Source organism: Balaenoptera ricei, chromosome 12, assembly GCF_028023285.1.
Source record: "Balaenoptera ricei isolate mBalRic1 chromosome 12, mBalRic1.hap2, whole genome shotgun sequence".
In the NCBI taxonomy this organism is placed as follows: domain Eukaryota; kingdom Metazoa; phylum Chordata; class Mammalia; order Artiodactyla; family Balaenopteridae; genus Balaenoptera; species Balaenoptera ricei.
Window position 1 is genome coordinate 59,566,942 of NC_082650.1, and position 27,396 is coordinate 59,594,337.

The 27,396-nt window shown below is 38.1% G+C and overlaps 3 protein-coding genes across 13 annotated transcripts in view; 2 read left to right on the top strand and 1 right to left on the bottom strand.

Moving 5' to 3' along the window:
• CCNC (cyclin C) overlaps nt 1–5,050 on the top strand; it is a 26,103-nt gene extending 21,053 nt beyond the window's left edge. The window contains exons 10-13 of one of the 2 annotated variants that reach the window (XM_059941531.1): nt 1,284–1,363; nt 2,198–2,316; nt 3,178–3,272; nt 3,814–5,050. In XM_059941531.1, the coding sequence (XP_059797514.1) occupies nt 1,284–1,363; nt 2,198–2,316; nt 3,178–3,229 (251 nt within the window). In that variant the 3' untranslated portion in view covers nt 3,230–3,272; nt 3,814–5,050. The remainder of the gene's footprint in view (nt 1–1,283; nt 1,364–2,197; nt 2,317–3,177; nt 3,273–3,813) is intronic. The other variant, XM_059941530.1, reaches the window with a different exon arrangement.
• Nucleotides 4,399–12,664, bottom strand: TSTD3 (thiosulfate sulfurtransferase like domain containing 3). Its single transcript, XM_059941532.1, has 4 exons — nt 12,526–12,664; nt 9,267–9,440; nt 9,011–9,170; nt 4,399–8,706 (listed from the first exon to the last, which is right to left on the bottom strand). The coding sequence occupies exons 1-4, from the start codon at nt 12,596–12,598 to the stop codon at nt 8,634–8,636; spliced, it is 480 nt and encodes a 159-aa protein (XP_059797515.1). The 5' UTR covers nt 12,599–12,664; the 3' UTR covers nt 4,399–8,633.
• USP45 (ubiquitin specific peptidase 45) overlaps nt 12,269–27,396 on the top strand; it is a 70,534-nt gene continuing 55,406 nt past the window's right edge. For 4 of the 10 annotated variants that reach the window (XM_059941526.1, XM_059941527.1, XM_059941528.1 and 1 more), the window contains exons 1-4: nt 16,573–16,649; nt 21,223–21,332; nt 24,762–24,934; nt 26,192–26,295. In XM_059941526.1, the coding sequence (XP_059797509.1) occupies nt 21,233–21,332; nt 24,762–24,934; nt 26,192–26,295 (377 nt within the window). In that variant the 5' untranslated portion in view covers nt 16,573–16,649; nt 21,223–21,232. The other 6 variants (XM_059941519.1, XM_059941525.1, XM_059941523.1 and 3 more) reach the window with 5 other exon arrangements.

The following is a 27,396-nucleotide window of genomic DNA, read 5'->3' on the forward strand; positions in this document are numbered from 1 at the left end:
AGCCAGGGGTGCTGCTGAGCATCCTGCAGTGCCCAGGGCAGTCGCAGAGAATTGTCCAGTTCATAATGTCAGTAGTGCTAAAGTTGAGAAACTCTGAGCTAGAAGGAGCTTTTTAAAATGCAGAATTGGTGCTTCAATTAAAATCTTTCAGTGCTCCTCCCAATTTCTGGATAAAATCCACAGCTTCTTTTTACCATTTATGGATATATCATTCTCTGCTCCCACTCTCACCTTTCTTAAAGACTTGGCTCAGATCTCATCTCTTCAGTGACACCATCCCCGACTCCACGCTCTCTGCATCACCTCAGTCTGCGTTTAGGATGTCTCTTTCCCTAATTTACTCTGTGTATGCCCTGTTATGGCATTTTCCACTGTATTTTTATTACCTGTTTTTATAATTTGTCCTTTAGCCTTTCAATCCTTCCTGAACCTAAGCCCTACTTTATAAATAGCTTTCTTTAACTTGGGGCAACCAGAATGTCCGTGCACGTTTGAGTTGCTGTTTGCCTAGAATGTCATTCTTAGCAAAGTCATATAGGTAACCAGACCAGGGAATATAACATTTAACAAGCTTGTGTGGGATCAGGGTAGGCAGGCTGCTTGAGAGGAATTATATTAGGCAAAGTTATGATGTAGACTGTTGTCTTTGGGCTCTTCCACTATCTTTGTTAGTTTATATTGTAAGTAATGTATATAATTACATTGTATGTGGTGCATTACATTTTTTTTTTTCTCAGCTCTGTTTGATTACAACACTGAACTCTGTACTAGGGTGCCCAGTTTTCACCTAACTTGATCATGCGCTAATAACTTTAAAAAGCAGAGGCAACACTGCTTTTAACTGAAATACCAAAACACAGTAGTGTTGAAATTTATCAGTATATTGATTGGCTGGTTTTTTGGTTTGTTTGTTTTGTCACTCTGACTTTTGGGTGCATTTTGACCGCTACTGTGTACTGCTAGGCAGGGATCCTTTCCCTGCTCTGATTTCCTCAGTGGACTTCTTCCTCTCTGATGTGCCCTCTCAAGGCAACTGCATCATGGCTAGCTCACAGTGAGGAGCAGATGTCATGGACCTTAATATATATATAGCCCAGTAACTTTTCCTCCTTGTAAGATTAAGTTGATGGGATGGTCAGTGATAACTATTATATGAATCTATATAATTTTTTAAAAGAATATAAGAAAATACACATAAAAATTTAAGTGAGTATCTTATTCTGAGTCCATACATTCCATGTTTGCAGTTAAACATGGACCTTTGTCTCTCATTTTCTCTCCAGCTTGCCTGCATGTAGCCTGTGTTGTACAACAGAAAGATGCCAGACAGTGGTTTGCTGAGCTTTCTGTGGATATGGAGAAGGTAATCTTTAAAATTCCCTTAACTGAATATAACTTGAACATTTTAAAGTTAATGTCATATTTACTTACCATGAGCCTAAAATTCTTAGCCAGGCTAAGAATATTTTCGGTAAAGAAATGGTAAGAAATGTGTTGGCAAGAAGAACTGATGTTGACCATTTAGGTTATATTTCTCTTCAGTTTAGGATTAAACAGAATGGTAAATTTATGTTCAATTGGTTGCAAAGTAGCCTCTAATTGCCAGGGTTATTTTAAAAGCTACCTAGTGACTACTGTAAACTTCTGTAACACGGACTATCTCCTGACAAAGTGATTTTTGCCCTTCTACCTTTTCTGCTGAAATGTTCTAGAATCAATCCAAGGTTAGGTCTACTCAGATGAAGAAGAAGGGCTAATTTGGAAACTGGATTTGACAGATTTGTATAGCTGCCGGTTTTTGAGCACCTTAACTCATGTGCAGAGTAGTTAGTAGAGAATCAAAACAGTCTTTTGTGCACTACCTCCCATTAAATTGTTTGAAACAATCGGTGTTAGAGGAGTGTACTCTATAGTGGCATACTCTTTCATGATTTAGACCTCTATTCCTAGTACCTCACTACTTTGTTTTGGTTTAAGATATCAGTAGGTAGAAGGAAACCAGCTGCAGAGATGGATGAGGATAGACTGAGCATACACATGCTTTCACATTTATCAGGATTGTCTAACCTAATCTGAAGGACAGAGACTATCTTTTCACAGTTTTCTAAGGGATGTCTAGGATATGATGTGTGTTCTTTGTATACTAAATGTTGCTTGATAATTGGCCATTGAGAACTTCTCAAATATTTTCTTCTAGATTTTGGAAATAATCAGGGTTATTTTAAAACTGTATGAGCAGTGGAAGAATTTTGATGAGAGAAAAGAGATGGCAACTATTCTTAGTAAGATGCCGAAACCAAAACCTCCTCCAAACAGGTACTTTGTAGACTTTAGTTACTGATTTTGTTTAATTATATATTTCATATGCATTATCATAATTTTTCATAGATTATGTTGTTTCGTTTTTGTAAACTTTCTTCCAAAACTTCATGACATATTTTTTCTTTTTTCTTAATTTGTGACTTGATAGATTGAGAACGTCTCATTTAAAAAAATACATTAATCTGATCATCTGTTAAGTAACTTTTCCTAATGCAATGGCAGGTCTATTACAGGTATCCCTCAACATATGATTATATACTGTACATAAATTTAAACAGAACAGAGAGAGGCAAGTTCATCTAAAATTCAGGGATAAAGAATTCTGTAGTAGTTCCATGTCAGTTTGACTTCTTCCCCCCACTACTGGCTGTTATCCTATTTATAAATTTCAGTAGCATTTTTCAAAAACGTAGATGATTGATCTGATATTGTAAAGGTAAATAAATAATTTTGGCTTTTGAGTGACTCAAAGATCCATTGCAAACAGTAACATAATTTTGCTAAGTATGAGTCACTTGTCCTAAAAAGGTTTTTTTGTTGTGGTGGGTTTTTTTGTGTGTGTTTTTGTTTGTTTTGTTTTTTTTAATAGGATCTGTTCATTTAAGTTCAGTGGTTCTCAGCTCTCACTGTACATCAGATCGTTTGGGGTAGGGAAAAAAGGTCAGAAGGGAAACAAAGAAATGCTACCCATCTTAATCATTTATTAAGAAAAATAAATAAGTTATATAACATTAAGATAGATTTGTAGATCTGATATGTTAATGTTACCATTTGGAAAAAATTAATACTTGACTTATACAAGGAGCTGTTTAAGGCAGTCATTCAAACAGCTGCCTTTGGATGCATTTTTTGCAGAAATTCCCTGAGTGATTCTTCACTAGTGGCAGGGCCTGAAGCTGCAAGATGATGATGGACAAGATAAGGCAATAATCCTATTGCCACAGTTACTGGTATTTTCAGTTTTAGTTTTTATTTTAAATATTCAGCGTTTTCCAGGAAATTACCATATTTCTTTCTGACTTTTAATTATAAAGGTTTGCTGTACTTACGTATGGTTTTATTATGCCTTTGGACAATAATTTTTTTTGGAAGAACGCTTCTTGATTTTCCTAATTAGTAGGAATAAGATTTTCTATGTACAATTTAATTTTATAGGAAATTTGTCTAGAAGAAGCTCTAATCTCTATGTTGAGTGATACCTGTAATGACAACAAAATCCCATACCTTAATTTAAATTTTTGAGTGTAATGGACACTAACTTCCAGAATGCTTGTTATGTGTGAGGGCACTAAGTTACATAAGAATAAAAACATAAAACCAAATGTTAGTCTTCTGGATTTTAATTTTTCCACATCTGTATCTTATAATTGGGAACGTCTTTGTTTTGTAGAGTTGTAGCACGGAATAACTTTAAAAATTAGTAGGTTTATCAGGGTGTTGAAAACAAGTCTTTTAATTGGTGTAAAATCTCTTTCTTCCCCACTTGAACAGTGAAGGAGAGCAGGGTCCAAATGGAAGTCAGAACTCTAGCTACAGCCAATCTTAAAACATTCCGAAGAATTCTGTAGTGGACCAGTTGGAAATAAACCATTGGACAGATTTCAATAATGTCTTCAATGGAACACAAATGAAAATGAATAGCTTGTTTCTGTCAAGCATGTTGGGAAGTGATTTTATTTTTGCAAAATAAGTTTTTCCTTACCGAATTTGATTCTAGTACATGATTGATTAAAATCTATTGTTTATGAAAGTTTGGAAAGGTTCTTAGGGGACCTACAGACAGACATACATAGACATTTGAAAGTTAATAGCTTTTGATTAGTATAATTTTTCTTAATTTGGATAATAGAAATTGTTGCTTTTTATTAAGCCAGGAAAGATGAAGCATAATTTGTTTAAAATTCTCTTTGGTCATTGAGCGACCAAAAAAGGAAATAAAAAGTCAAATATATGAGGGTTTTTTTTTCCCTCCTTAAGTTAAACTTTAAAACTGTATTTAAGGAATCAAATCTTACAAAATCCTGGAAGGTTTTGGTAATGATGATGATAATTTCAGGGAAATTAATCAAGTACCTATTGATTTTAAAGCGTATTTTATTCAGTAGTTTTGGTATCTTGCCATGGAGGATACTAGCCCAGCCTAGCAGAAAAGTGCAATATGTATAGCATATTTTGACATTTTAAAAGTTATATTCCATAACCATTTTGAAATGCTGGGCAAACATAAAAAAAAAATCCTATACAAAGTTATTTGCATTTAATTCAGTTAATCAGGCATTTTGAAAGCTAATTGGATAAAACACCGTAATAGTGAAATTTGGTAACATTTTAATGTTATTTTTACTCTACTGTGAAAAGTTTTTTATATGACATACACACCCTAGTTTATTTTTGTGTCTTAGTGTGGACTTACAAATTTACTACAGGTATCCTGAGCCAGGAACACAATCAGGTTGCAGGCCAGTTTGATACTGGCTATTCTTAATTCTCATATGAGTGTAGGACTTCAGACTAAATGTTATGTCAGTGGGACTGTGCTGTCTGTGGAAGTTAATAAATTACGTGATCATTTTCTTCAGACTTGAAGGAGAGTGATAAATAAGATTTGGAATCATAGGATATTGATGTACAATTTAAGGATTAAAATTTTTTATAAATCAATTGTGAACAATGGATTATTAAATGTTGACTTCCTAGTATAAAACTGCAAGAATAAAAGTAAATTCTCCAGCTATATTGACTAATGTCTTGAATTTATCTTTTTGAATCTGCCTTATGTTGTCTTCTGAGTCTTTCTTCCTTTGGATAAGTATTAAAGCCTTCATAGTTTATCAAGTGGGTAATTAATTTCAAATGGTTTGTAACCAGACTTTTAGAGTTCTGCTTCCTTGTGGATAGTATCACATAAGCTGGAAAGAGAGATTATAAAGTCAGTACCAATGACAGAAGTAGGTCTCCTAGGCTTATGAAATAAGAAAAAAAAGCTCTCCTCAGGTCTGAAGGAATTAAGATTGGGCTTGGGTTGGAAGGGCAGAGTGATTATATATTATAATCATTGACTCAACCCTAATTTTTCCTCTAAGCTTACCTATATTTCTAAAAAAATTTTATTTTGAAAATACATATGCCTTGTAGTTTTATTTTCAACCTCTTATTTAAGTAGGAAATTTAACACAACATATACAAGAGTAGATAAAATATTGTAATGAACCTCCATATACCTATCACTCAACTTTAACAATTATCGACACATGGCCAATTTCATCTAAACTCCCACCACTTCCTCCAACATGCATATTATTTTGAAGCAAATACAAGATATCATTTTGTCCATAATTATTTCAGTATGTAATCCTAAGAGATAATGGCTCTTTAAAAAACAAAACAAAACAAAACCCCCAAAAAACCCGATAGAAGTCTGACTGTACCCAAAAAAGTTAGTCAAAATAATTTTGTAATATCAAATATCCAGTGTTTACATTTTCAGTTATCTCATTAATATCATAAATATTATTAAATAATTCTACTTAGGATCTAAATAAAGACCACACATGCAATTCATTGATAAATCCTTTAAATCTTAAAATTCATGGATTTCTCCTTTATTTCATTAAAAAAATTCCCCATTTTGGTTTGCTTGTCCACTAAGAATTTCCCACCGTATGTATTTTGCTGAGTGTATCCTTGAGGTGCTACTTAACATGTTCTTTTCTTCTCTGTATTTCTATAAATTGGTAATTGAATGCAAAAGCTTGATCAGGTTCAGGCTCAAATTTTTTTTTTTCCATTATAGACTACTGTATAAAGTATCTCCTATCAGGAGGCATATAATGGCTGGTGTCTCTTTCTGTGATTTAGCAGCCATTGATGATGTGTGTTCTTTCTAAACATCAAATATTACCATAGGCTGCACTGTCCAGTGAGATAGCCACTAGCCACATGTGGCTATTGAACACTAAAAATGTGGCTAGTCTGAATTGAAATGTGCTATAAATGTAAAAACACACATTGGATTTCAATACTTGGTAACAAAACAAAAGAATGTAAAATATCTAATTTGTTTATATTGATTACATGTTTTAAATGATGATTTTTTAGATACATAGGACTAAATAAAACACTATTAAAATTAATTTCACCTATTTTACTTAAGTGTAAGAAAACTAAAAATCACATAATGGCTTGCATCATAATTCTTTTGGACAGTGTTCCTATAAGACATAAGGAAGATGTTAGGTCCCAGTCCCATTTTCCCTGCTTCTTATTCCTGCTCCCCAGAGCAATTTTTAGTCATTTCTCTGCTGTTGTGTTACTTCCACACTTCCAAGTAACAAGCTTATAATTATAGCATTTATTGAGCACTTATTATGTGACAAGTATATTCCAAGCTCTCTACATTATGAAGTCATTTAATTCTCAGAACAATCATTTCAGAGATGAGGAAACTCAGGAACAGAAGGTTAAGTAACTTACCCAGTCACAAGTCAAGTAAGTGACAAGAGCTTGGATTAGAATCTTATTAAAACCTGGGCATCTGGGCTGCAGGTCCCAGGCTCTTAAACACTTTACTATACTCCTCCTCCGCTTACCCTCCAGTTTCCTTTTTTTTTTCTTTTGATTTTTTTTTTTCACTTGTAAATATTATCTCTTAACTTCCTACTATGGAAGATGAAGATTTTACTTTCTCACACACCTCCTGTTCTCCACTTCCAGCTCCCACCCCCTCCCCGCCCCCAAACTTGTTCTACCCTGGGACTTACACTCCCATCATCCTCCCAATTTAATTGCATAATTTTTGTTAAACTCATATTCAGTATATATTACATATACATAGATAATGTTGTGTTCTTTAGTATTTCCTTTCTTTTAGAATATTTTTTGTCTTTCTGGAAAAGCCTGGTGTGTTTCCCCAGACTCTATACCCTGGTGTATTTACCTATTCCTGGTTGGGCCCAGTACTTCAATGGTGGTTCACTCTCTATGGCTTTTCTTCTATGTGAGCTTGTGGCTCTTCAGATCCTCACTTCCTTAATATTATATGCCCTAGTAATATTTGTTTATATAAATATATAAATAAAATTTGTTTAAAGGCATGACAGAATTACTAAGGCAGCGAGGATTTGAAGAGTCACGATCCTGGGAGAAGGAAAGCTGTAGAGGATGAACCAACATTGAAAAGCGTGTGTGTGTGTGTCTGTATTATGTGTATTTTCCAGCTTTTCTAGTTCTTGTAGGGAGTTTGCTAGAAACTAGACTGACATATCAGAAATAGAAGTTCAAGGTGATAATATCACATACCTACCACAGATTCTCCAATGGCTTAATAAGTCATTTAGGACAAAACCAAGTCCTTATAGTTTACTTGCCAGACCTTACACGTTCTGAATGACAATATAAATGAGAGTAAAAACAGATGGGTCTGAAGAGACATGGATGGAAGAAAGCACAAATTTGTTTTACCACTCACCAGTGCACTAGTGTACTAACAAGTGCAGGACTTAACATTCCAAAGAAATATGCTAGTGGGAGTCATTTGCATTTAAACTTTTTTTAATTTTCATTATTTTTAATTGAGATGTAATTACAGGTAATGTATAGTTTTAAAGTGTTCAATGAGTTTTGGTAAATGTATATACCTATGTACCAACACCTCAATCAAGATATAGAGCACTTCCATCACCCTAGAAATTTTCCTCCTTGATTTTCCTGTTAATTTCCTTCCTTCAACAGAAGCAACCACTGTTCTGATTACTATCCCCATGGATAATATTACTTTTTTAAACTGCAAATTATATCACTACCATGCTGGTCACAGTGCCATAAGTCTTTGGATATTGCTAATGTTGTATTTTCATTGTTGATATTTCACCTACTTTTCTGCACCCCAGATTCTTGGTGTTTTAAGGTGAAGTCTTAATCGACTGGTCTAGTTCATAGCCTCTTTGAAGAGTATAGACACTATATTAACAGAAGTGGTCACACATTATGATTAGGTAATACAAGTAACCAGGTCTTTTGGAATACTATTGAACTATACTAAACTATTTAAAAATTAATTTTTAGAATCCCAACCCTTATGTTTCCATGGCAAGTCACATACATTACAGCAAGCCTCATTAGCCTTTGGAAGTAGGCAGGGAGAAGTGGTATTCCCAATTTATAGGTGAGAAAAAGATTCAACAAATAATTGACTTACACAAAATCCCCTTCCCATTAACCAGTGGTTCCAGGGCTACATTTTGATTCTTTTGCTTATTCCACTATCCTAGGCTGCACGTACACAAGGAAAGGGCCAGCTTGTATTCCAAAATTCAATTTCCTTGTTTCTTCTCCGAAAATTCATAGGTTGCCCATTCCTTCCATCCTCCAGCATAGTGTTGAGCACTAAAAACATACATCAAATAATTAGTTCTCCTCCTTTATAGCACAAGGTTCATAGGAACTTTAGAGATAAGAAATTTAGAGATTTAGAGATGCCATGGCTTCTCACCATACTATTTAGACTTTGAGCCTATTTGAAAGATTGTAGGATGAAAAGTAGAGACTCTTAGTCTATAAGAGTCTATAGTCTGTCCTGCCATTACTAACATAGTAATTATAAGGAATTCTTCAGTAGGCCAATAAAAATAGACCCATGAAATACTGCAATACATACTCTTAAACCCATTTTTATCCTTCATCTACACACCTGTTAAAGCCCAGAGATATTGCTGTGTCCATAGCCTTCTTGCTTCTCACTCCGGCTAAACAAGAAAACACTAGACTGTCAGATTTGGATGGCTTTACTTCATTGTACTTCTCTTTGAAGTCTTTTGGGTTCATCTGTAGAGCTTCATCTACGTTATCCACTGAAAGAAAATGTTAAGAATTTCAATTAAATTTTAGATACAGTCAGTTACTGGATATATATTTCTAATGAATCAGTTAAGACACATGTCACTTACATGGTATATTGACAGACCCGGGGATTTTTCCATACTCAAGAATTTCCCATGGTTCTCTAACATCAATTAACATAATTTTTTTGGACTTCAAGAGGTTTTTAAGTTCCATATAAGTGACATCTTTACAAATAGCAGTGCAAAAATTGTTGCAGCTTCCTTTTATTGACTTCAAACCTGGAAAGAATAAAATAGTTTAGGTACTTTCAAAATGACATCTCTATTAATATCTGGAAAGAGTAGGTCAAAGGAATTTTCCCCATTGTTCCAGTCAGCTAACCATATTGATCTTTTGACTTTACTAAACTGTATAATCAATGTATATAATTTGCATACAGTCTGACTGAACAGTAAGATGCAGCCCTATCCTGCCCTGCATACTTATGGCTGGTCTTGGGCCACCTCCAATATTCTACTCTCTCCAAGCCCTTTAATTGGGGGGAGAGTTTATAAATACACATTCAACATTTGGTAACTGAATTTTGCAAATAATTTGTAAATCTTACCCTAATCTAAGTTTTTCTTGTATAGTAGAGTCATATTAAACCGACGTTTACCTTTCTCTTATTCAGCAAGCAGTGGGGTGGGGGGGGGAGGGGTGGAGAACAGGAAGAGTAATCAGTAAGACTGGATTTCCTTCCTTTCCACTTGATCAGCAAAAGCCTGAAGCAAGCATGGTCCCTTTTTTAAAAAAATTTTATTTATTTATTTATTTATTTATTTATTTATTTGGCTGCACCGAGTCTTAGTTGTGGCAGGCGGGATCTTCACTGCCGCCTGCGGGATCCTCACTGCGGCATGCAGAATCTTCTTTTAGTTGCGGCACGTGGGATCTTCATTACAGCATGCGGGATCTTTAGTTGCGGTATGTGGGATCTAGTTCCCTGACCAGGGAGCAAACCCAGGCCCCCTGCATTGGGAGCACGGAGTCTTAGCCACTGGACCACCAGGGAAGTCCCAAGTATGGTCCCTTGATGAGTCTCAGCTCCCCCAAGCCTCTCACGGTGTGAGTCTGTACTCCACACTAATTATTTAAAGCTATAGTGTGTGTGTGTTGTTGTACAACATGGCCTCCACTTGTAAATTAACCACTTCATCTGATGCTCAACCAAAGAAACAGTGAACTGCTCCTACAGCAAAGAAAAACTGGCTGTTTGGGATCCCTGAGAGATGATGTGTGGTACTCTTGAGGGATTTCAAGAGTAATACACGCTATACCTAATTTTCACTTTTTGAGCTTAAACTTTGAATAAACTCCAATTTTGCTGTTTCCACACAGGTAAATCCAACCTCACCTGGTTACTCCCTACAGCCTACATTACAGGATATACAGTCCAAGCTTCTTAGTATGTTCTATAATGTCCTTCAACCCCCCCTTACCAATATAACTTACCAAACCTCCTCCTCATTCCTTCTCTGCCCCAATTGTCCTACCCTCCAGCAACATCAAAAGTATACATGTGCTCTAATCTCATTTTTATAGTGGAAAGAGCAGGGATTTTAGAGTCAGATAAACCTAAGTTCAAATCCTGGCTTGCCCACTTGGCTCTGTGACCCTGGGCAGATTACTTAAACTCTCTGGTACTTAGCTTCTGATTTGTAAACTCGAATAATATTATTTAACCTTTTAGAGTTGCTGTGAGGTTTAAATACTCTATACAGTGCACAATAAATATCTATTTTCACATTTCCTTCATGATATATGGACATTGTTCCCTCTGAAGGGAATACCCTTCTCTCTCATCTTTACCTGGCACTCTAAGTCTCCTTTATGACCCTGTTAAATGTCACTTGTTACCTCCCCTTTGATCCAACAATTCCACTTCTAGGTATCTATTCTTGTAAAATACTTGCACATATGCACAAAGAAGCATGTACAATGATAATTATTGAGAACTTTTTATAATAGCAAAAAAATTGGAAGCCAAAATATCAATCAATAAGGGACTAGTTAAATAAACTGTGGTAATTCATAGTAGGGGATATATGCAGTGGTTAAAAGAGTTATATGTGCTGCCATAGAAAGCTTCTGAATACCTAGGTGAGAAAAAAATTACAGAAAAGCAAGCACAGTGTAGATCACATTATATATAGATATCTATAGTATATAGTATATATATATCTATGGTATATAGTGTATATACAGAGAGATACTATAGATATCCATATATATACTAATCTATTATATATATATTAACATACGTAGTATTTTCATCTGTACATTTATGTATATTCGTATCTGGGGAGAGTGCATAAAGGGGACTCATGCTGAGCTTTATTGTTTGTTTTAATATAATGAGAATATAATCATGTATTACAAGTAGAATTTAAAAAATGAAACAGGCACCTTTTCTCTAACACCTTCTCCAACTCAGTCCTTTCCATTGCAGTCTCATTCGACTGGGCTGTGTGTGGTGATGGTTTGTGTGTGTCTCACCCCAAAATGGTGAAGTAAACTGTATCCCCAGCAGGACGTCTGGCAGATTAGGAGCTCAATAAATGATTGCTGATTAAAGGTAAAACCAAATAACAGAATTCGCAGGAACGACACCTCTTCAACTACAGAGGCTGTACCAAGAGTTAAAATGGAATAACTGGGGCGGGGGCGGGGGCGGGGGCGGGGGCGGGGCGGAGAATGTTACGCTGGGGCTCCTGTATCTTTATCCACAAAGGTTGTTGCTAAAGGAGAGGCAGCACGTAAAGCAAAGAGAAGGGACTGGAGGCCTGCTCTGGGTTCTAGACCCACCTCCTCCACTGACCACCTTCGCTTCTCTGGCTTCTGTTTCGCCAGCTGTAAAATTAGGGGTGGTACTATTACAGCCCTAACGTGGTAACTGTAGGTTTCATCAGCCCATGAGTGCTGCTCTCTAGTGGGTCACAAGTATAACTCGCAACACGGGGCTCCTCATTGCGACTCTCCCGGGCAGGAACTGGCCACTGAGCTCACTTCCCTGAGTCGCGAATTGACCTTCATTGCTCAGTCAAGCACCCATACCTTTATAACTGCCTTCCCACGCGAGCTCCCTGGAGCATTGGTTGACCTCCTCCGTACGTACCCCGAGAGCAACCCCAGACCCCAGTAGCCCGGAATCTGAAGGAACAAGAACCGCAAGTGGGTGTTACATTCCCAGGTGCCAAGGGTACTGGGTCTGGCTTTTAACTGGAAGCCTTTAAAAAAGAAGCGATCACCCTCACCAACGCCATCCCTTCCCAGGGGCCCGAGGTTAGGCGTTCTCCCTTTCCCCGGGGACCCCGAGCTCACCCCAGAGCGCAGCCTCTGCGGACCCGAGGATCGCCTGGCGCCCACTCAAGTGCAATAGTCGCAGCAGCCTCATCTCCGGGTCGAGTCTCGGGGCTACTAACCACTTCCTCCTCCTGCTCCTCCTCCTCCTCCCGCCGCCGGGCGAACCGCGCCGGGCTCTCGAGCGCCCTCCAGCCAGGCTCCGGCCGAACCGGGTAGTGCCACTAGGAGTAATCGTGGACGGAAACGCGCGCCCTGCTGTAAAACTTAAAATTGCCTGGTAAGAAACTAAGGGTTGGGTTTGCTTTTTTGTTTATGATTATTATTTTTTTAAGGAGAGACAAAGTTTAAAAGTGGAAAGAGAATATAACAAAGATAATATTTAAATATATAAAGTAAATAAATTTCTCCAATTTACTTGATAACAGGATTCTCCTGCATTGAATTAAAGCAAAGCACGTGTGCACTTTTCTAAGAATTGCTCTTCACTCCCATAGCTGGTTCAACTGATGTCAGTATTAAGATAATCTCATGCTGTCATCTTTTCCCCACAACATGATGATATTTGACTATATTTGATGATAACTCTGTCAGAGTCAGGTCCAACTAATTTATAAAATGTGTTAGTTTCCAATTGCTACTATACCACAAACTTATTGACTTAAAACAACACAAATTTATTATGTACAGTTTTGAAGGTCAGAAGTCACTAGGCTAAAATTAAGGTGTCAGCAAGCCTGTGTTCCTTGTGAAGGCTGTAGGGGAGAATTTCTGTACTTACCTTTTCCATCTAGGAGAGGCTGCCTGCATTCCTTGGCTATTGGTCCGTTTCCCCATCTTCAAAGCCAACAGTTTGGCATCTTCAGATCTCTAATTCCGACCTCTGCTTGTGCTGTCACATCCTCTTCTCTTCCTCTCACCCTTCTGCCTCCCTGTCATAAGGACCTTTGTGATTACACTGGGACCACTGGGATAATCTTGATTTAATCATATGCACAAAATCCTTTTGCCATGTAAGGTAACGTATTCATAGGTTCCAGGAATTAGAACACCTTGGTGTGTGGTTGTGGAGGGAGCATATTCAGCCTACAGCATATAAAGTTTCTTATTACCTTGTTTTTACTTTATTCTCAACTTGGTTCATTACCTTATTTTTAATTTATTCTCAATTTGGTTCCCAAGGATAATGAAAGTCATATTTAACTGCAAATGGAGTCACAGTGAAATTTTTTTAAATTAGTTTCCAAATGGCATTATTAAAGTATGTGTTCAAGGAATAATTTCATTAAGCGTGCACTTTTAAATTATTCAGCTTTCAATAGTTTAATAATTAATAAGATGACTTCAGATTTCTATACCAATGACAACATTTACAGTTATGTTTTCCAAATCATTTGAAGTTTAACCATAGTCTCTGTGTAATCTACTTTGTGGATTGACTTTGAACTAAGATGTCATTAAATATTGTAGATTCATGTACGCTCTGTGGCATCCACATCATAAACCACAGGTTGTATGGACACAGATATGGAAACAATGTACTTGGCCTCAGTGAATCACATTTAATCTAATTTACACTTTTGCAAGAGCACATATTACTAAACAATTCTTTTCAAGTGTTCATGACTGATTATTTGAGAAATATTTTTCTGTAGGATTTCTTTTTCTGAAAAGATGAATATGTCCTCCTATAACTAGCACAGTGCCAAACTTGGTTTATTTAAGAGGGCTTAGAGCAAAAAGATCTTGTCAAACAGGAGTATTGATCACTGCTCCTTGGACAAATGTCCAAGTTCTTCCTTCAGAGTCAGTGTGACGGAGGGAAGTAAGGCTTGAAGTGGAATGAAAGGCAGAGAAATAATGCAATGTTTTCTGGGAAAGGTCTACTAGTGCTGAGTTGATATGAGTCATTAATTCTCAAACAACTCATTTTATTTTTCACCACAATGCAAGTGAAAGACAATTGGAAAGGAGAGGATTTTTAAGAGACTTGGGATTTTTCCCATTTTTTCTAAATCCACATCAAGCTCCCAGATTTTAGACAAATTAAATGAAGAATTAGGAAATGTATTGCCTTTCATGCAACGTTTTTTCCAAAAGTTTATCAAAACTTGAACATCTGCTTTTAAAAAATTTTTTTATTTATTTAATTTATTTATTTTTGGCTGTGTTGGGTCTTCGTTGCTGTGCGCGGGCTTTCTCTAGTTGTGGCGAGTGGGGGCTACTGTTCATTGTGGTGCGCAGGCTTCTCATTGCGGTGGCTTCTCTTGTTGCGGAGCACGGGCTCTAGACACGCGGGCTTTAGTAGTTGTGGCGCACGGGCTTAGTTGCTCCGTGGCATGTGGGATCTTCCCGGACCAGGGCTCGAACCCGTGTTCCCTGCATTGGCAGGCGGATTCTTAACCACTGTGCCACCAGGGAAGCCCTTGAACATCTGTTGACTCAGCATTTTCACCGCTAATAGTTCATCTACTGAAAATATCTGCACAAGTAGGCAAAGATAAATGTACACTAACAGGGGACTGATTGGGAAAAAATGATACATCCATTCACTGGAGTTCTAAGCAACAAGTAAAAAGAATGAGGCTGCTGTGGAGATATGTCCAAGATATACAATCAAGTGAAAAAAAATCAAGTTGTAGAATAGAAAATAGACCGTAATCTAAGCTGACTGTTTTCTTTTAACAAATGGTAATCATATATAAATGTCGTACAAAGGCATATTGTATGTGCAAAGACAATTCCTGAAACTATACACAAGAAACAGAAAATAGAGGAGAGGAAATGTTACCTCTGAGGAAAGCAAATGGGAATGAGGGAAGGAGGAAAAGGTGAGGAACTTTATGTGAAACTTTCATGTATTACTTTTATAATAAAAAATGTATCTTTTAAAATACACAATAAAAACTTAATATATGTATAGCCTATAGCTTAGCAAAGTATTCCATACATTTGCAGACAGAACAATGACGGTAAAATTAAGATACTTAACATTATTTGAAATGTATACAGAGCTGACCTTAAGCACATTTATATTTCTATTTGATGTTTTGTCATAATGTCTTTGCAATAGCACTAAAAATATACTTATTAGGTACCATTTAAAAATAATTTCCTTCCTTTGAAGAATCCATCAAATAGGAATCCAAGGCTCTTTCCATAATGCCACACCTGTCCCCTGGCTGAAGAATTGTGAAAGATTACAAGAATCGTAGAGTTTATCTGTAACTAGTGTTGATGTCTGCAATATCATTCAAACAAAGTATTTCTCAACCAATTACTTTTACTAAACATATGCAAAGTGCAAACCACTTTAACGGGTAATCGAGCTTTGAAGAGGTCTAGGTATAAGTCAAGAAATTTTCTAATAAAGAAGTGAAGGACTTCCCTGGTGGTGCAGTGGTTAAGAATCCACCTGCCAATGCAGGGGACACAGGCTCAAGCCCTGGTCCGGGAAGATCCCACATGACAGGGAACAACTAAGCCCGTGTGCCACAACTACTGAGCCTGTGCTCTAGAGCCCGAGCTCCGCAACAAGAGAAGCCACCTTAGTGAGAAGCCCGTGCACCACAAGGAAGAGTAGTCCCCGCTCGCCACAACTAGAGAAAGCCCGAGCGCAGCAACGAAGACCCAATGCAGCCAAAAATAAATAAATAAAAATAGATTTAAAAAAACATTTAAAAAAAGTGAGAACGACAGGTAAGACAACAATAATGAGAAAAAACAAGAAAATATATGATGTCTCATGTGATTTTATTGCACAGAAGAATGTGACGGCGAGAAGTCGGAGGCTGTCCGGGCACGCTGCCTAGCAACAAGTGGGACTTAATCCTGACTCCGAGAACACCCCAGCTGCGCGAACTCCAGGCCACTATCAGGATCCAATTAGCAGTCTACTTAACATTTTTCTAAGATTTAGCCGGGGCCTACCTGGTCCTGCAAATTTACAGGACGCAGGCGCGACGCGAGCCGGCCCCGCCCTGTCCACGCCCAACTCCGGGTGCGCGGCCACGCTAGGGGCGGCCCCAACCCCCCCGCCCCAAACGTGGGGGCGGGCACACGAGGCCCCGCCCCTGCCAGCGGGAGGGGCGGACGCGCAGGCGCAGTCTCTTCCGGTTGTAGAGGCGGCCGCCGGGCCTGGCAGGGTGAGTTGGGGCTCGGTGCTGGGGTCGCCGCAGTTTCTCCGTCTTCGTTTCCGCAACCCCGGGCCCTTGTGGCTTGACTGGCCTGGGAAAGAACGCCCCCCCCCCCCCACGCTCCCTCGCCTTCCCGATCCTTGGGGGCTCCAGGCGGTCACCGAGGGCCGCGTGAGCGTGGCCGGGCTGACGGGGTGTCCGCGCGGCGGCTTGAGGAGCCGGCGAGGTGGGGCGGGAGAGGGGCCGCCTCACCTTGACCAGGGTCGCGGCGACCCAGCACCCTTCCGGCCTCCCTTCCGCGCTCATCCTCACGGCGCATTTTCTCTTCAGAAACTTGGGATGTTTTTGTGAGACCAGAGGACGAGTCTTACCACGGGTTTCTGGCAGCATCGTGTAGTATTAGGAACCCTGGAGATGGACTGCCTGGGTCCAAATCTCCATCCACCGCTTACTGGCTCCTGGCTTCTGCAAGTCACCTAACTACTGTGTGTCTCAGTTTCAAGTATAAAATGGGAGAAATAATAGTAACTTATCTCATAAGGTGGTTGGTGGTTGGGAGGATGAAGTGGGTTAGTATCTCTTCAGTGCTGAGAACCGAGTGCGATGCACAAAAAAGTATGTAAGTGCTGATCATCTTTTTGAGCCTCTAAAAAAGAGTTTTGTCTCTTTCTTCCCTCCCCCGGCATCCCCGCCGAAAATAATCGCCCAAGAGTAGGGAAAAAAAGATTTTTTTCTTTTTTGAGAATGTGGGCTTTTGTATGCATGGCCTTTTAAAAAAATTAAACATTTCTAAACAGTTTAGTTGCACATCCTACATTAGAGAAAAGACAGGTGTAGGTAAACGCGGAAGTTGAAAACGAAAGTTTTGTTTGGGAAACCACGTGAGAAAAATGGCCAGAATTTATTTGTGCTGAAAAGACTTAACATAGCATGCCTGAGACTGCTGTCCTTAGAAAGGTTAGCCCTTGCTTGGCATCTGGGAACAACACGTTTTATGTTGTAGGGTACGGTTTATGCAGAAGTTACTAGCCCCCCTAAAAATCCTGCACCTGTGAGTCTGTAATGGGCTTCCCTGAGCAGAAACATTGCACAGACATTACTGGATTTTACTTATTGGGGGAAGAGTGTGGTGACCCCTCTTGGGAGGGAGAGAATGGTAAGGAAGCCTGCACTTGGATTCCTCTAGACTTCACCTGTGTCTTTTTCATTACGATCAAGCTGTATGTCCATACTGCATTGCTGTAATAAATGTTAGCCATGAATACAACTATATGCTGGGTTTTGTGAGACCTTATAGTAAATCTCCAAATGAGAGGGTGGTCTTGGAACTCCCCAGACACAATATTGTTGATGGACAGTATTTGAAGCTTCAATAATCAGACTTTCATTTTGTCTCTTTTTGCCTAAACGGGGAATTGAAGAAGAAAGCTATACAGATAAGTGACTGCTAAATAGTGGGTTACCATCCAAAATGACTCTGTATGTTTAGACATAGTACATGTGTCAGAAAAATCACTGGAAATTGACTCTACATTGCCAAGTTAAGTATGAGTCACAGTGTTTTTGAAAAAAGGCATAGGTGTTTTTTAGATTCTAGGTCAGCTACCTGGTTCTTTTGGTTATTCTGCCAGTATTAGCTATGTGTTAATGCTCATCTTTATCAAGAGTTTACCTGTGCAGGGGGTGTAAAAATATGACCAGTTTCTCATGGGCCATTTTTCTTGGATTCTCTTAGTTATGCCTATCTCTTTTCAGGACATCAAGTTAAAATAGTTGGAGGTCTAAGTTTGTAAATTTGGGGGTAGAAAGATCCGATTTGCTATTTGATTACATCTCTTTTCTCTCAATCAAGTAGAAGACCAGATGATAATTTGGAGGAGGAGGGAGAGGAGGAGTTGGAGGTTTGGGAGAGTGAAAAAGATTTCAGAAGGCTGTGTGAGGAGTATATAAATGAGTTGGCCAGAAGGTGTAGTAGATAATGGGGTGTCTTGATCCATTTGCAGTTATGATTATGAATTTAGTGGACCCAATCTCCTTTCTTACAAGACTTTCTCCAGCCTGATTGGATGCATTCATGGAGAAAGTGGTTAATTGGATTTGTCTAGGATTGGGGTTCTGTTAGAGGGGTGGTGTGTGGTAAGTCATTAAGGCTGTGCACACATATTCTGTTCTTTCTGGGTACATGTTAAGGTTGTCCTCTTTGTACACTACCCCCCTGTGCCCCTCCCCCTTTTGTCTGTTTGAAGTTAAATGTGGCCATATGACTTGCTTTGGCCAGTAAAATATAAGCAGACATGTGTCACTCGCAAGTGAAACTTTAAGAACCAGCGCTCGATTTGCCACTTCCCTTTCTCCCTTCCCTGCTACAGTGATCGTGGAAGCACTTGTTGAGATGCAGCCTCTTGTCAGCCTGGGCACTAAAGGAGGATTGGAGTGGCTGATGAAACAAGCCGGCAAAACTTGAAGTTGTGATCAGAGAACAGAATACTTGAATTAGTGATTTTGCAAGGTGGAACTGTAGGGATAAGTGGATGAGGCAGTCTGGAGGGTGAAGGCAGTCAGAAATGAAGTGGTCAAGGAACTTGGAGACCTTCTGTATCTCTGTAACCCCGAAGGCCTTAATTTATTGCAGCCTTGTTCAATAGTGATGATCCTTGGACTTAAGGAAATGGCTCTTAAAATGGTAAACTCAAAAGCTTCCTTAGGTGGAACATAGTACGACTAAATCAGGATTCAGAATTTGTTATTGAATTGAAAGGTTCTTCCACCTTGATCAATGAAAGCAAATAAACAACCACAAAAATTACAGTATAGCTTAGCCATGGAGTAGCATGGTATTAGGTAGGATTTAGGATATAGTGGTTTAAAAAAATGCATTAACTTGTATCTAAAATCTTTAGAATTAACTTTGAGTTTTTAAGAAATAGAAGGGATTTCTTAAAAATATATTTAGAGGAGCTTCCCTGGTGGCACGTGGTTAAGAATCCGCCTGCCAATGCAGGGGACGTGGGTTTGAGCCCTGGTCCAGGAAGATCCCACATGCCGCGGAGCGTGGAGCAACTAAGCCCATGCACCACAACTACTGAACCTGCACTCTAGAGCCAGTGTGCCACAACTACTGAGCCCGCGTGCCACAACTACTGAAGCCCGTACGCTTAGAGCACGTGCTCCACAACAAGAGAAGCCACCGCAATGAGAAGCCGGCGCACCGCAACGAAGAGTAGCCCCCGCTCGCCACAACTAGAGAAAGCCCGCGCGCAGCAACAAAGACCCACCGCAGCCAAAAAAAAAGTTTTCCTTGTGATAAACCATAATGGAAAAGAATATAAAAAAGAATATATATGTATATATATATATGTCTCTGAATCACTTTGCTATCCACATTTTAACAAGATCTCCAGTTTGACTCATGCACTGGCCTGATCTCAAAAAAAGCCAGTGTCTTAGGAAAGTAAGACAGTATTAGTTCTCCATTTCTTATGGGAAGAACAGTTGTAGATTAAAAGATACTAACTGACATAACCAGTACAAAGTGCAAACCTTGATTAAATCCTTATGCAAAAAACCAGTACAGGTGATACTTTGGGTCAGCTGAAGAAATTAGAATATGATAGGATATGAGATGATATTAAGGAATTACTGTTAATTTTCTTAGAAGTGATAATGATAGGACTGTATAGGAGAATCTCCTTAAGGCAGTGGTCCCCAACCTTTTTGGCAGCAGGGACCGGTTTCGTGGAAGACAGTTTTTCCATGGGAAGAGGGGGGATGGTTTAGGTGATAACGCGAGTGAGGGAGAGTGGCAGATGAAGCTTCGTTCGTTCGCCCCCCACTCACCTCCTGCTCTGCGGCCCGGTTCCTAACAGGCCACAGACCGTTAGCAGCCCCTGCCTTAAGGGATATATGCTCTCTGCAACTTACTTTTAAATAGTTCAGCAAAAACAAACAAACATACTCACATACATGTATAGCTATGTCTATATACACATTGATATTTCGATAAAACCAATTGGGCAAGATATTCTAGATGTGGGATCTAGATAGTATATGGGTGTTCATTATCCTGTTCTTGTAACTTTCTTGGAAGTTTAAAATTTTTCATAATAAAAAAGTGGGGAAAAAACTCACAAAAAATACAGGAGCTTAAAGAGATAGAAATGTATTTCTCTGTCAGTTGTCCAGTGCTTGGCCGCTCTGCTGTGCTTGGCACTAGGCCTCCACCCCTGGCCCGTTACGGCTCTTCCAGCTCCGCCTGTCGTCTAGCTGGTGAGACGAGAGAAAGGGCAAGGGAAGCACAGGAACCAGAAGCAGCGTCCACTTCAGGTTTTTTTAATTCACCTGGCCATCATACATGTAGGGAACCGTTGGTAAAAGTCAAATGTAGTTTGACTTTTTGTATAAAAAAAGTATATTGGTTTAATAAAGATTTCTTTGGTTTCAGCTGGTGCTCCCTTCTTCCTCCTCTGTGAATTTACTAGGCCCATTAAACTTGAAGTCATTTCCATTTTAATATGCGTTAAGTAAAATACATAAAATTTTAATTTTGAGGATTAATGTGTATTTTTAACCCCAACCTTTTCAGTAAGTAACAGATGCGGGTGAAAGAGCCATCCAAATCTTTACCTGAGAAAGCCAAAAGAAGTAAAAGGCCTACCATACCTCATGATGAAGACTCTTCAGATGACATTGCTGGTAAATTACGATGTCTGGCATCCTGAATAGTGTTGCAGAAGAGAAATAATAATATATGTTTTTAACGACCATTTTTCTGCATGAACTTTAAAATCAGCTTGTCTAGATCCTGTGGGCATTTTTATTGAGATTTTGTTTATTTTATATTTGACTTAGAATTGGCATCTTTTCTTGTTGTTGTTGTTTGTTTCTCCTGGCTGTGAAAACCAAGCCCTCAAGCCAGTGAGGTTGGCAGATGACCCTGGGGAGCTGCTAGCTTCCTGGCTTGCTTTTTTCTTTTTAGCCTCATGTCTTGGGTTTTAGCTTATGAGGATTTTCCTTACTGACTTACCAGTTCCGTTTTCCATTTAAAAAGAGGTTTTTAATATATTATTTCCATTTTTAAGTGTTTTTAACTTGGATAATGTTTCAGGATAGATTGCTGTATTGAAGGAAGTCTGAATTATGTCTTTAAATATTTGTTCTATTCTGTTAATAAGGTTTCTTCAGGGATTCTTATTATTCTTATGTTAACTCTCTTTTGCCTAACTTCCATAGTTACCATTTCTTCTCAAATCCTCTAAAACTCCTATTTCCTTTTCCCTTTGCGTGCTGTTTTCATTTTTATTTTTTACTGTGTGTTCAGCAGTGTTGCTTTCACCTTACACTCTTTTTAATTTTGCATTCGTTTTTGTGGTTTTATTTATTTATTTATTTATCCTAAACTCTGCTAGTCACTTCCTATTGCTCCGCCACCTGAGCCTAAAGCGTTTGCTTCTTTTTTGTGTTTTTATTTCATGGCAGCGATGGCTCTGCCATTTTTCCTTTTCCTTCCTTCCTTTTTCTTATATTATCTTAGCATAGAATTTGTGGCTTTGATTTTCTTTGATGTAGGGTTGCTTTTCTTGGGCTAGTTCGTTTTAGAATATTTGTGTAAGAAGGAGGGCCAGAGCACTGTTGAGACCTAACTGTTGAATTTGAGCTCATATAGGCTTTACTTCTTTCCAGCTACCAGGATTATGCAGCCCTGGGTTTTTTTCAGAATCCAAATTATCTCTTCTTTCCGACTGCCACAGAGATAAGGCTGTTCCCTGCGATTATGGCTTGCTTTTTTCTTTTCACTTAGTGAATGAGAAATCCCCTTCTTTCGATTCTTCTCAAAACAAAGTTGGATATAGGGGTGCTCCTGCCACTGTTGTTGCAGCACAGAGATTTAGGTTTTGTTCTGTGTCTGCAAAGCATGGCTTGTTCTCTGTGAAATCTACCGCTGCAGTGTTCTCTCTGCTTCCTTCTGTGCGCACCCCTGTCTGATCTCTGCTGCTTTGAGGTGGGAGGCTTTCCACTCAATTTGTGACTTGGGGCTTCAGCTGTCTCCTGGTTTCTCTGAAAATGAACTTTGTATTTTTGTTTTCTGTTCTTTTTGCCCTTGGATAGTTTTGGGGGGGACAAGGGGGAAGTGTTAATTTTATGCCACCATTTGCAAACTGGAAGACTCCTTGTAAAATTTTTATTAATATTTAAAGTAAAAAATATGGAGATTTTGATTATTGTTTTTGATTTGTTAATGTGAAACAACTCTAGACTTTAATACATTTTTATATTTTTATTTAGGAATCTCTAGAGGACCTATTTGTCAAATGAAATTTAGACAATTATATGATTAAATGAATTGCAGAAAACTGAGGAAATTTACTTATTAATGTAGAAGGATATTTTTCACATTTTCCCCCCTCACAAAAGATAGTGAATACTGTTTAAACACTGGTTAGCTTTTGTAGGAAAACCTCAGACTTTTTAATTTACTTATAAAATGTATATATGGTTGAGATATTTAAAAGCTAATAGATTTAATTTAGGGGCCTAGAAGCTTTTTTGTCTTGAATTCACTTATCTCTGAATTCATTAGCAGTTTCAGTTTCATAAGTCTGAATTGTAGAGTCAGAGAATGGTTAAGTTTTACTCTGGCCAGATCCCACGCCAGAGATGATATAGAAGGTGTGTGGAATGATTTTTCCCTTAGAATTTTAAAATATAAAAACTCAAAGCAATGACATTTGGTAAACCACTTCTAGGTCCTGTACTTGTGTGGTCATTTTTGTCAGTCTTCCCCTGAACAGCCCTTTCTTTAATGGCATGCATCCTTGCTTTTCAAACATAGGACTTCAGAATTACTCCTTTTATGTCTATTCTTATAACTTACTCTTGGTGTAAAATTAGAAGTTTTAATCTTTTATCAGATTTACATATTATTTTTGTTGAAACTATTTATTATAAGTAATTTGTCAGGAATCACATTCTTTATCTTCAGAATGAAATGGAACCAATGCCTAGTCCCTAGTTAACCAGTAGGTGAAAAGGAATGCTTTGCATTCAGAAAGGGAAGTGGAGAAAGTTGAAATGTACATACTCCTTTTGTTTCCCTCTTCAAGGTATTCAGTCTCTGCCTTTGTTTGGTTTTGGCAGATAGCTGTAGAGTTGGTGTTTGGGATATTTGAGGGGTAGAAATGGAAATGTTCAGGTATTTGGGAGGAATGGAAGTGTTATTGAGCCCTTGAGAGAAGAATATGGTTATTTGATAAATTAAGAACATATTTGCTCATTTTGGCCATTTGTCTCCACACAGTGCACACAGTAAGAATCTCTTAAAAAGGATAATGAAGGACCATGCAAAATCATTTGTTATCTGGGAATAGTCATTAAGGAGAATTCTGAGAATTCTTGTTCCTGCAAATTATGCCTTTGTTTGTTCTTTTCTTTTCTTTCTCGCAACCATGGTGAAAATAGTATCATAGCAGAGCTAGCCCATGGGAAGATTTTACCTGTGTATCTTAGTGAAAGAAAATACATTTAAACTGCTTGATTACATAGTAGCTGCTCAATAAATAATCTTCTTATTTATTAAACTTTTAATTTTTGAATTAATCTTAGATTTACAGGAAGGTACAACACGTATACAAGGAGGTCCCATTCACCCTTCATCCAGTCTCTCCTGATGTAACATCTTGTATTTCTATAGCACAGTATCAAAACCAGGAAACTGACATCGGTACAATCCTTAGAGCTTATTCAGGTTTCACCAGATATACATGCACTTGTGTGTGTGTGTGTGTATGTGTGTATGCAGTTTAATTACATGTGTAGCTTTCTATAACCACCAGTCAAGATACTTGATTACAGTATCACCACCTTGAGTGCTACTTATTTATAGCCACACCACTGCTCCCCATCTAAAGCCCCTGGCAACTGCTAATCTGTTCTCCAACTCTATAATTTTGTTATTTCACAAATGTTTTGTAAATGGAATCATGCAGTATGTATCCTTTTGAGTTATTTTGTTTTTTGAATCTCTGTGCTTTTTAGTTATAGCATTTTAATATTGTTGACCTTTGCTTGCTAATGGTGTCACTTTGGTTTAGCAAAGAAAATGTTCAAACTTTTTGTCTTATTCAGTAGGTTTCACTTGCCAACATGTAAGTCATGCTATCAGTGTGAATCATGTGAAAAAAGCAATAGTTGAGAATCTGTGGTCAGTTTGCTTGGAATGTTTAAAAGAAAGAAAATTCTATGATGGACAGCCAGTACTCCCTTCTGATATTTGGTTGTGCCTCAAGTGTGGTTTTCAGGTGAGAAAAGTCTCTTTTATGTGAGAGTTTGTCTTAAATATTTTCCTTAAATCTTACTGTGAGCTCTAACTGTTGGTAATGCTTAGAACTTGAGATTAATTTATTCTGTGTTTAGATAGAACTCTCCAAGGCCGAGCTTAGAAATGTTTAAGGTAAAGTAAAATGTATGTATGTTCAGAAATTAATCATGTGTGGTTTATAAATACTTCAAAAGGGAATCCAGCCCACTTGCAGTAGTTCTCATATGCGGCCCTGCCTTTTTACCTATTTGTATTTACTTAGGAAATGGATCCAAGTTTTTGGGTTTTTTAAAAATCTTTTTGGATTCATTATTTTCTCTATAAAAAGTGATTATTCTGTCTTTTCTTTCTTTTTTTTTTGCAAAGTAATTTCTCTTAAGAGCTTAGAAGCTATTGGTATCTTTTTTTTTTTTAATTGGAGTATAGTTGCTTTACGATGTTGTAGAACCTATTGATATCTTTAATAAAGGAATTTTTAAATAAAATTAAAAGTATATATATATATTTTAGAATAAGAGGCATCTTTATTATCTCACATAGAAAGCCAGAAGTAGGGCCACTTAAAGTTAGTTGCTTCAATGGAAAGAACATTAAAAACTGAGATTTCTTCCATTTTTCTGCTCTGCCATCCTCAGTTTCATGGTTTCAGGATGGTCAAAGGTGTTTCATGCACTGTGTATCACACAGCAATCCCCAAAGGCCAGAAAGAGGGCAAAAAGTACATCCCTTCCCTGTGTTCTTTTTTAAAATACGTAAAACTTTTCCAGAAACATCCATTAGACTGCCCCTCATGGGACATTGACTGGAATTGAATCTCATATCTTTACTTACCTGGTGGTGGAAGTTACTGTGATTGGTCCGAGTCTCACTAGCTTTCAGTGGAGTTGGGTGGAGGTGTGTAGGGTATTAGGAAATGTGTGTATAGGGGAGGGGCACTACTGGCCTGCGAGGATGCTCAGGGTCCCACCATGCATAAGACAGAGAGCGTGTACATTTTTAAATGGTATGGAAATTAACTTGGCTCATGACTGTTTTATTATATAACAAGAAGCAAATTAGCCTCTTTGCAAGAAATTGAATTTAATGAGAATCCATATTGTTTTCTGAAACTTTTCCCTCCTGCTTGAAACCAAAAACAAAACAAAACTTCTAGTATGTTTGAGTATGATTTAAGTTTTGATTAATTTGAAATAAACTTGTATGTAAATCATACAAAGAGTGTTCTGTTCATCTTTAGGGATGTGGTAAAAACTCAGAAAGCCAGCATTCATTGAAGCACTTCAAGAGTTGGAGAGCAGAGTTTCATTGTATTATAATTAGTCTGAGCACATGGATCATTTGGTAAGTTAGATTTCGTTAGTACTTGTGTTCACTATAAAAACTGTCTTTGAGTTTTATAAGGTACGGTATTTAAAGATGATATACCAGCTTATACTTTTTAGCCTAAACACAACCTATGGAATCATTTAAGAAAATTAACATTATCCATGAATATAAAATTTAAGTAAGAAAAAATTTAGTCATCCCTGTAGTTTTCTTTAACACTTTCTTTGTACAATAAAGAAAAGTTGTTGCTAGTTGATTTTTTGGTAATGAACTTGCTAAATTAGAATGTCAGAGTTTTAGTGGAGGAAGGTACTTCAAGCAGTCAAGTCGTTTGGCGATTCTCTGCAGGGGACAAGGAAAGCCTAGGCATAGATAGTTTGTAAAAACTTCTCAGGGGATTCTACTACTTAACCCTGGTTGGGAACTAAGTCCAGTTCCAACATTTTATGTGTAAGGACACTGAGTATCATTTATTTACCTTTTTGTGGTTACAAAGTAAAGATCCAGGCACTAAAACAAGTCTTTTGATTCTTTAGTCCCTTACCAGCATACCACACTGCTTCAGTGGTTTAACTGGACACTGTATTGAAAAGCTTTTCCTATATTTTACAGCAAAAATTTTCTCACGAATTTATAGACTCCTAGGGTTATTCAGATGAATTTTCAGGAGTTTTCAAGTTTTAAGACAAAAATATTTTAACTTTGTGCTTCATTTCAGGGTTCTAAAATTAATATAAGGATATTTTGGTTTATAGGAGAGACCATCATCATATAATTTAATTCAGCCACAGGGTTGGATGCCTGCTGCATTTGTGTTTTTGTTGTTGGCCCCAAGTAATAAAATTGGGGTGAATGAGGAAAGAATTGCTAGAACTTAATATGTAAATGAAGCATTGGAGCCAAGGGAGACGGGGATGATCCCACAGTGTGGCAGCTCAGTAAACATTTCCCTGTAGTCTGAATAGAGCAGTGGTCTGCAACGATAGGGTGTATCAGAATCACTGGGAGGCTTGTTGGAGTAGATTGCTGGGTCTCAGGCTTAGAGATTCTGATTTACTAGTTCTGGGGTGGGGCCTGAGAAATTGCATTTCTAACAAGTTCCCAGGTGTTGCCAAT